At 36.9% G+C, this 8,949-nt stretch overlaps 1 protein-coding gene across 1 annotated transcript in view; it reads right to left on the reverse strand.

Annotated features, from left to right (window-relative positions):
* Positions 1-8,949, reverse strand: part of LOC107690718 (NAD kinase-like) — a 73,536-nt gene that overhangs the window by 20,810 nt on the left and 43,777 nt on the right. Inside the window, exon 6 of the mRNA XM_016489124.1 lies at positions 7,963-8,048. Within this exon, the coding sequence (XP_016344610.1) occupies positions 7,963-8,048 (86 nt within the window). The remainder of the gene's footprint in view (positions 1-7,962; positions 8,049-8,949) is intronic.

The raw sequence follows: 8,949 nt of genomic DNA on the forward strand, positions 1-8,949 counted from the left end.
AATCACTCTGGATCCATCACATCCAAGCCATCTCCTTTTTGAACTTTTGCCATCTGGTCGGCATTACAGAGCACCGAATACCAGGACACCCAGGCACAAGAAGAGTTTGTTTCCCCAGGCAATCTACTTCATGAACAGTTAATGTTCTCCCATTGTGCAATAACCTTATACTTACTTATCACCCTAAATCCTAGTACATCCCTACAACTTTATTTTATCTTATTCTATTCCTATTCTATCTATAGCACACCTGTACATACAATTTATTCTTTTTTTTGTGGTTTATATTTATGCATGTGTATTTTATTCACATCTTATTTTTATTATCTGTGTGTTGTTGTTGTCTCCGTGTACTGGAAGCTTGTGACACTATAACAAATTCCTTGTATGTGCAAACATACTTGGCAATAAAGCTCTTTCTGATTCTGATTCTGATTCAGAAAAGGTTCTTAGGAACCAGAATCTAAAAGAACATTAAAATGTCATTAATACTTATAGGCACACAAACCTTGGAAAAGGACTATTTTGAGGGGCGGATTGGGGCTAAAAAGTGGCCCTGGACTTTCCGGCACAGAGCAGCCCACTACACCCCATCCAAAAAAAACCCACCAGCTCATTATGCACAGAGCAATTTTTAACACCTCTCTTACTTACATAAAAATATAACACAATACAGAAATAAAAATGGCATCTATTTTTCTAACTGAAATTCTTATATCATTATCATTAATGAATGACTGGCATACTTCTTTACATTATAATTTGCCTTTCCTTGTGTGTATGACCAATAGTAAATACTTTTTAATAAACATAATAATAAATAATTTTTACACAAGACTTGGAATGTAGTGCAGAATGTGCACTGATTTAATGGTGCCTTTCAATTGGTCCTTCAGAAATCATTCAAATATGCTGATTTGCTGCTCAAGAAACATTTCTGATTAATATCAATGTTGAAAACAGTTGTGCTGCTCAATAGTTTTGTAGAAAATATGATACATTGCCATTCAGTCTAGGGTAAGATTAAAAACATAGCCTAAATAAATTAATATTTTATTTAACAAGGTTGCATTAAATTCATTTAAGTGACAATAAAGATATTTATACTCATCAGAAATTGTTTAAATTTCAAATAAATGCTGAATTCTTTCACTTTGTATTTATCAAATAATCCTGAAAAAAAAAATAAAGTAGGGCCTATCACAGTTTCCACCAAAATATTAAGCAAAAACATATTAAAAAAATATAAAAAAGTTTTCAGTATTGATAATAATAAGCACCATTAGTAATAATTGATCACAAATAATAACTGATAATAATTAAGCAGTAAAACAGCATATTAGAATGATTTCTGAAGGAACGTGACACGGAAGACTGGAGTAATGATGCTGAAAATTCAGCTTTAATCAATTTTAAAATATGTTTAATAGAAAACCACTATTTTAAGGCCCCATCCACACGGAGACGCGTTTAGCTGTATACGCATACATTTTGTATCGTATAGGCGTTTCGTCCACACAGATCCGGCGTTTTGGGAGAATGAAACCGATATTTTTTGAAACCGGGTCCCAGAGTGGATAAATCTGAAAACGCCACCCTTGCATTTTCGTGTGTGCAGCAAATCCGTATATTTTCTTGATAGTCCAAGTCTTCTTCTCCGTTTTTAGTGTATCTCTGTGGCAGAATTACAGCGCCACATACTGGTCTGGCATGTATACTACATCGTTTTGTGTCGGTTTTGTGTGGACGCAGATATTTTTTGAGACGAGGGGAAAAAAAAGATCGGATAGGGAAAGCTCTGGCTTTGTGTGGACGTAGCCTAAGTGTAATATTTCATAGTATTAATATTTGTTACTGTATTTTTGATCAAATAAATTCAGCCTTCTTTCAAAAAATAAATTAATAAATAAAAAGTCTTAATTATTTTAAACATTTGACCGCCAGTGTGTGATGCATGTGAAACAGGCTAGCAAATTATATTTTTTATTAGGCTATAATTCCTAATCATGGCACTTGATGGTTCTTACTAAGTCTTCAGAATTACAATGTTCTAGAGTAAGTCTGAGAATGATATTTTACGGATTTAAAAAAAAAAATTCTTAGACACGTGAAATTACAGAAGAAAGCCTGGATATAGATTTACAAACATTCACTCTTATCTTATATTGTGACAAATAACGTAAATGGCACTAAGAAATTAGAAAATGTCAGTAGTAGTTTATATCGCTGAAAATAATTTTTTTATCGTAAACAGTTGACAAATATTGCTGAATCGTCTCGCTATTCAGCTGCTTACCTCAGCTCGCAATCAAATGCCGAGCAGCTCAGCGTCTGTGAACTGTAAATCCCGCCTTCTTCGATTTGATTGGCTATTTCAAACATTTTGACATTGACGAGCACTTTTGAGCCACTGCACTGAGCCGGAGCATGCTAAAATAATTAGAATGTTTGATTCAAGTAGGCCATTTGCATGGGCCGATGGAAGGCTATAGGCTACGTACATTTACTATAATTCATTCTTTATATTTATGCAATGGGCCGGCCCACATTGTACAGCGGAAAACTCCCGGTGCTCCAGATGGCCAGTCCGCCGCTGCAATCAGACAAATCAATTTCAGTTTCAATTCAGTTTCAGTATGGCGGCAGCGGGTGTGGCTGCACATGCTAGAGGTGCTGTTGTTTGCCCTTGAACGAAATCTGAGATTTTTATACATAAAGCAGCTGATGGGAAGGTGATAGTAGAGGATGAGCTTTATACATTTATTGTGATCAAAATGAGAACACTGTCCCATGATTAAAATTATTATGCAAATGATTGCCATGATTAGCAAATTATGTTGCAAGTTTCAAACAACTTCCTGTCTGAGTGGATTGAGGAGTCCAAGTGACTTTTGTTTGAAACGTGCACGACTATGATACGCTGTATCAAGAATAAAGGCACTCAGAAGGATATTAACAACATCAAGGACTGTCTGAAGGTGCTTAATGAGTGCGGATGAAAACATTTCCAGGTTTGTATCACACTACCTGGATGAACTTCCACTTGTCGGATTTGGTAACATGGACGCCTCGGCACTACTCAGTAGAATGGAACAGCTGAGCCGGGAATTTTCGAGTCTGCAAGAGGCCCTGGAAGCTCAGGCAAGCATGAATGAGAACTTGGGGGCGGCTACAGCGGTCATCGATCACCGGGTGATGGCTATGGAGAAGCGACGAGGATCCCCTGGCCGGGCACATAGGGCTGGTGCTGGGTCAGTGTCTCAGAAGAGAGAGTTACAGGATCTGGCAGCATCTGCTCGCCAATTACAGAGAGAAGTTCCATGCCCTCTCCCACAGTCCCCAGCGTGGAGTACTGTTCTGAAGAAAGGGGTACGCAAGCCCCATAAGCCTCCAAATGCAGCTGGGCAGCCTAAAACCGGTGTCATGCAGACTCGCTTGAAACTGGAGCAGCGGAGGATAAAGGGAATAATTGGTACCGGCACTGAGAGTAACATTCCAGTGGTCAAAACGAAGATGGTGAGTGTGTTTGCAACTAGATTTTCCCCTAATCTTGATGCGGACACTCTCTGTTCTTATTTGACTGAGAGAATGGGCAAGTCAGTGACATGTCGGAAGACTGATTCAACCCACAACAGATTCAGTTTGTTTCATGTCACTGCTGAGTGTAACAAAGAAACAGAAATGTACGACCCCCAACTTTGGCTGGTGGGAATTTATGTCCGCCGTTATTTTGAGGCTCGAAACCTAGAGGTAACAGTGACAGCCCGGCCTGTGGATTAGGAGGAGGGTCAGCAGTGAGTAGTGTCTGAAATTACATCTGTAGCTCTACAGGAGAGCAGCACTCAGGTGGGTGCCCGGGATAAACCATAATAAATGAATATCAATATTGTGTAATATAATGCCCGAGGATTGTGCGTTGGGCATAGTGAAGCAGATAATTCACGCCGCTTTGTGGTGGATAAACTATTGGAGACCTGTGACATACTGGGCGTTCAAGAGACTTTTTTTACCAAAGCTGGACTTGGAAAGACTGAATTCCCTTCATGTAGACTTCAATGGGGTGGGTGAATCTACTACTGACTTAAGCACTGAAATAGTTTATGGTAGAATACCAGGCGACATGGCCGTATTATGGCACAAAAAGTTTGATCAGCTAATAAAGATGGTCAGACTGGATGTTGACTCCATGTCATGTCTTTTATTCAGGATAATGCTTCCACATGTTTTTTTTTTATTGTGGGTGATATGAATACAGATGTTTCTGATGGTAACTCTTTATTTGCCAATCCTTTAATGCAGTTTTGCTCTGATAATGGTTTGATTCTGTCCAGTAAAGTATTTTTACCTGTTAATAGTTACACGTATATCAGTGAGGCGTGGCACACAACCTCTTGGTTAGATCACTGCATTTGTACAGCTGATGCACATGATTCTTTAGAGACCATGAGGATTAATTATGAATTTGCTACTACTGATCATGTGCCTCTTTCTATATCTATAAATCTGGGTAATTTACCTACTCTTTTGTCTGTGAATAACGACATGCGTGTAGAGAAAATAGACTGGTCCTACTTGTCTGAGGAGGATCTTAGAGTATACTGTGTTCAGTCTGACACTTTGTTGAGCAATATTGATTTAGAAAACATGCAGCTGCATGCTGTGATATTAACTGTAAGAACCTGCAACAAAGCATTGAGTATTGTGGAGTCCCTTCTCGCTTCAAGCAGGTCTTTGTACAAGACCAAGGTGAATAAAGTCAGGCCAGGTTGGAATAATTACGTTGAAGAGATTCATGCTGAGGCTAGAAAGGCCTTCACGACTTGGGTTGAGTCAGGTAGACATAAATATGGCCCCTTATTTGAATATAAGAAACTGGCAAATGCTAACTTTAAATATGCCCAACGTTTCATTAAGAGGAATGAAAATACAATGAGGGCTGACTCACTGGCAAGGAAACTGCAAGATAATAATCCAAATAATTTCTGGAAAGAAATCAAAAGAGTAAATAACTGTAAAACATCTTTGCCAACGAACATCAATGGTGTAAGTGGTTCAGAGGATATTACTCATCTGTGGCAAAAACATTACTATGAGCTGTTTAACTGTGTTAAAAGTAATTCCTTTGTGATGGGCAATATTGATAATAATGAAGATGCGACTGTTTCTCCTCACAAAGTCTATGATGCAGTTATGATGTTAAACGATAATAAGGCATGTGGTATGGATAAGATATCTGTTGAACATCTGAAGTTTGCGAGTAGGAAACTTTGTCCTCTGCTTGCTATTTGTTTTACTGGGTTTTCAGTACATGGTATTTTACCCAATTTTATCTTGCCTATTATTAAAGATAAAGCTGGCAAAATAAATAGCATGGACAATTATCAACCAATAGCTTTGGCCAGCATTCTATCCAAAGTCCCTGAGAGGACTTTATTAAATGAGTTGGAGCTGTTTGTCCTGACCTCTGATAACCAGTTTGGTTTTAAACCTAAACATGGCACAGATATGTGTATTTTTGCTTTAAAGGAGATTTTAGATTTGTATAACAGGCACAATTCTACAATGTTTGTGTGTTTTATTGATGCTTCTAAAGACTTTGATCGTGTAAATCATGAAAATTATTTACACAATCAAAACAACCATCATGAAAATGATTTACACGATCGAACAGCTGAGTCTTTGGCCATTTTCAAAAAATGTCTAAAGACCCATCTTTTTCGCCAGCACCTGACCAACTAATACTAGCACTTACCTTAAAGCTACTTGGCAACGATTTGCATCGTGAAAAGCGCTATACAAATAAACTTGAATTGAATTGAATATAGTTTATTGGCCTAAAGGTCTGTCCACACCAAGGACAACTATAACGATAAAGATTTTAAAATTCGTTCTAAATGTGAAAGAATCGTAGAGTCCGCATATTATATATATATATATATATATATATATATATATAAACTAGCTAGTATGTGTACTGTGCTAGACTAACTGAGACTTGTCACCGCACTTGTATACTGTTGCTCTCTCGTTGGTCTGATTGCTTCTATTGTTCTTATTTGTAAGTCACTTTGGATGAAAGTGTCTGCTAAATGATTAAATGTAAATGTAAATGAAAAAACTATTTTGCAAGTTATGCAATAGAGGAGTTCCTAAATTTTTTGTAAGAATTCTGGCCTTTTGGTATGCTCATCAGTCAATGCATGTGAAATGGGGTAATTCTGTGTCTGCTCCATTCAATGTAGGTAATGGGGTTAGACAGGGAAGCATTTTGTCTCCCTTTCTATTTAATGTTTATATGGATGATTTATCGAAGCTGCTAAACAGCTGTGGAACAGTTTGTATTGTTGGTAACACTATCATCAACCACTTGATGTATGCGGACGATTTGGTGATTTTTTGTCCATATAGTGCAGGCCTTCAACAGTTATTGATGGTTTGCTCTCAATATGGCTTAGATTTTGATATTAAATACAATGCAAAGAAGAGTAATATTATGATAATTAGGAGTAGGGAGGCCAGGAAACTTTCATTTCCTGACTTTTCTCTGTCTGGTGCTGTCCTTAAAGCATGCAAGGAGGTTAAATACTTAGGACATTATATAACTGATGCCTTGTTTGATGATAGAGACATTTACAGACAGTGTCGTATGATGTACGCTCAAGTTAATATGCTGATCAGGATCTGTTAAGACTACACTTTTTAGAGCATTTTGTACCCCTATGTATACTGCCCATCTGTGGCGGTGTAGCATGCAGAAACTCAGTGTAGCATATAACGATGGATTGAGGCTGCTGCTTAGGGTTCCACGATGGAGCAGTGCAAGCCAAATGTTTGTTAGTGTTGGTGTGCCAACCTGCTCTGCTGTGTTGCGTAATTTGATGTACAAGTGTATGTGTAGGTTATCAGACTCTGCAAACAGTATAATTTCAACACTGACGAACCCAGCACTTAGTTCAGTTAGATTTTTCTCCAGCATGTGGAACCACTGGCGTTTTAGTCTGTATGTAAATATTTGATGTTGTGGATTCTGCCTGTCTTTTAACTATTAGTTGTTTATTTATTTTGCTCGCTGTATTGTCTGTGTTTTTTGGATTGATGAAATATGTTCTATACAATTGCTTTGATAGAGGGCAAAACGATAAATTTCTAGTTTCAACATGATTTATTTTTCAGATATTCTTCTTTAAATGTTTCAGGTGAATGCAACGTTGACCCACATTTGGTTCTTGACCACAGAAAATATGTACAATTTAAAAACTTATTCATGGGGCCACATTGAAATTCCCATATCTCTGGAAATTAGCCATATATAGCCTTAACAATTAAGATACTAAAAGAAAAGGTTATTAAGCACTAAAAATCCAAAGGGATATTAAGTAAAAAGAGTAATAGGCTAGAGTAGTTTTGGGTTTGGTTATATTGTGTTACACTCATACTTGAGCAAACAAAAATCATTGTCAACACAACTACTTGCCAATATGCATGCAATTGTTTGTCAGCGATTCAATTATGATTCAAAGTTTTCTAGAACAGAAGCGAGCATTTTTTTTTGCAGTTTGATTAATGAAATGACAGTGGAAGGTCTAACAGCTTGCATTCCTACTAATGCACAGATCTATTTTGACATATCAGAATACATAGTTCAATGTCTCTGTTTACAATCGGCAAGCAACAAGAATTTTTCAGAGGACACACACACACTCAAGTGCACATGAGAGCAAGTTTACCACACCCACCCTCACCAACCACATTTTCAAGACCTAAGTCTAGTAATGCAGCCCACCAATAAAGTTAGAGCTGGAACCTCCAGAAATAAAATAAATGTGAGTGTGAACAGGGCACAATAATAATACAAAAATGTAACAAAACACATTTTTTAATGTTATTTCTATTTCTTTGACAGTGCACTTATATTTTAATTATTCTGTCATTATTATAACAGTTTATAAAAGATTTTCAAACCTGGAAGAGAGAAGAAGCATACAGCAAAGTCCCATCTCCTCCCAAACAAATGATGAAGTCGACACAATTGGAAATATCATCATAATCTATGAAACATGTCAACAGGTTGCATATCAATTTTACACATTTTATCTTAACTTAGGAACACTGGTTAAAGTTTCTAAGTCCCAAGCAGTTTTTATAGTCACTGCAATAGTTTTCCTTAAATACTGCACATGTAGTTAGCAGTTAGCAACTAAGAGGGGGCATTTACACAACACCGATTTCAACTAAAAATGGAAAGCCTGTTATATGTTTTGTCAGTTCATGTACATGACAATGGCAATTTGGGGGCCTGAAAAAGCAAACATTTGAAAAAAAAAAAAAAAAAAAAAAAGGGTTTCAAAGTGTAAGTTTTTGAAAGATGTCAAAAGTACAAAGGAAAAATTGTTCTATTTTTAGTACATCATCGTCATGTAAACATATTTAAAGTGTAGCCAACTATTTCTGTAAACACGTTACACAGTTTTGTAGTATTCAAATTTACCTTTATCAATGTCAACAAAATATATCTATGCATGTTGAAGCATACACACTAGGGATGTAACGATATCAAAATCTCACGATACGATAATATCTCGATAATAACTCCAAGATACGATATTTGTTGCGATATAAAAAAAAGACAAATGAAGACTTGGAGAAAAAAATGAAATTTTGAACATTTTAAAGTTAAATTCTTCTATCTAATACACTTTGAGAGTTCGAAATTAAGAGCTCCAACCCATGTTCCTAAGAAAACTTAAAGGGTTAGTTCACCCAAAAATGAAAATTAGTCCATAAACTGTAGCGAATCGATGAGATTTTGTAAGAAAAATATCCATATTCAAATGGATGACGTATGGAGGTCGGCTTTGCGCATGCGCCGCTAATTGTGGGGAAGTCGTGGCCTAATGGTTAGAGAGTCGGACTTGTAACCCAAAGGTTGCGGGTTCGAGTCTCGTACCG

Source organism: Sinocyclocheilus anshuiensis, unplaced genomic scaffold, assembly GCF_001515605.1.
Source record: "Sinocyclocheilus anshuiensis isolate Anshui unplaced genomic scaffold, SAMN03320099.WGS_v1.1 scaffold2751, whole genome shotgun sequence".
NCBI lineage: Eukaryota > Metazoa > Chordata > Actinopteri > Cypriniformes > Cyprinidae > Sinocyclocheilus > Sinocyclocheilus anshuiensis.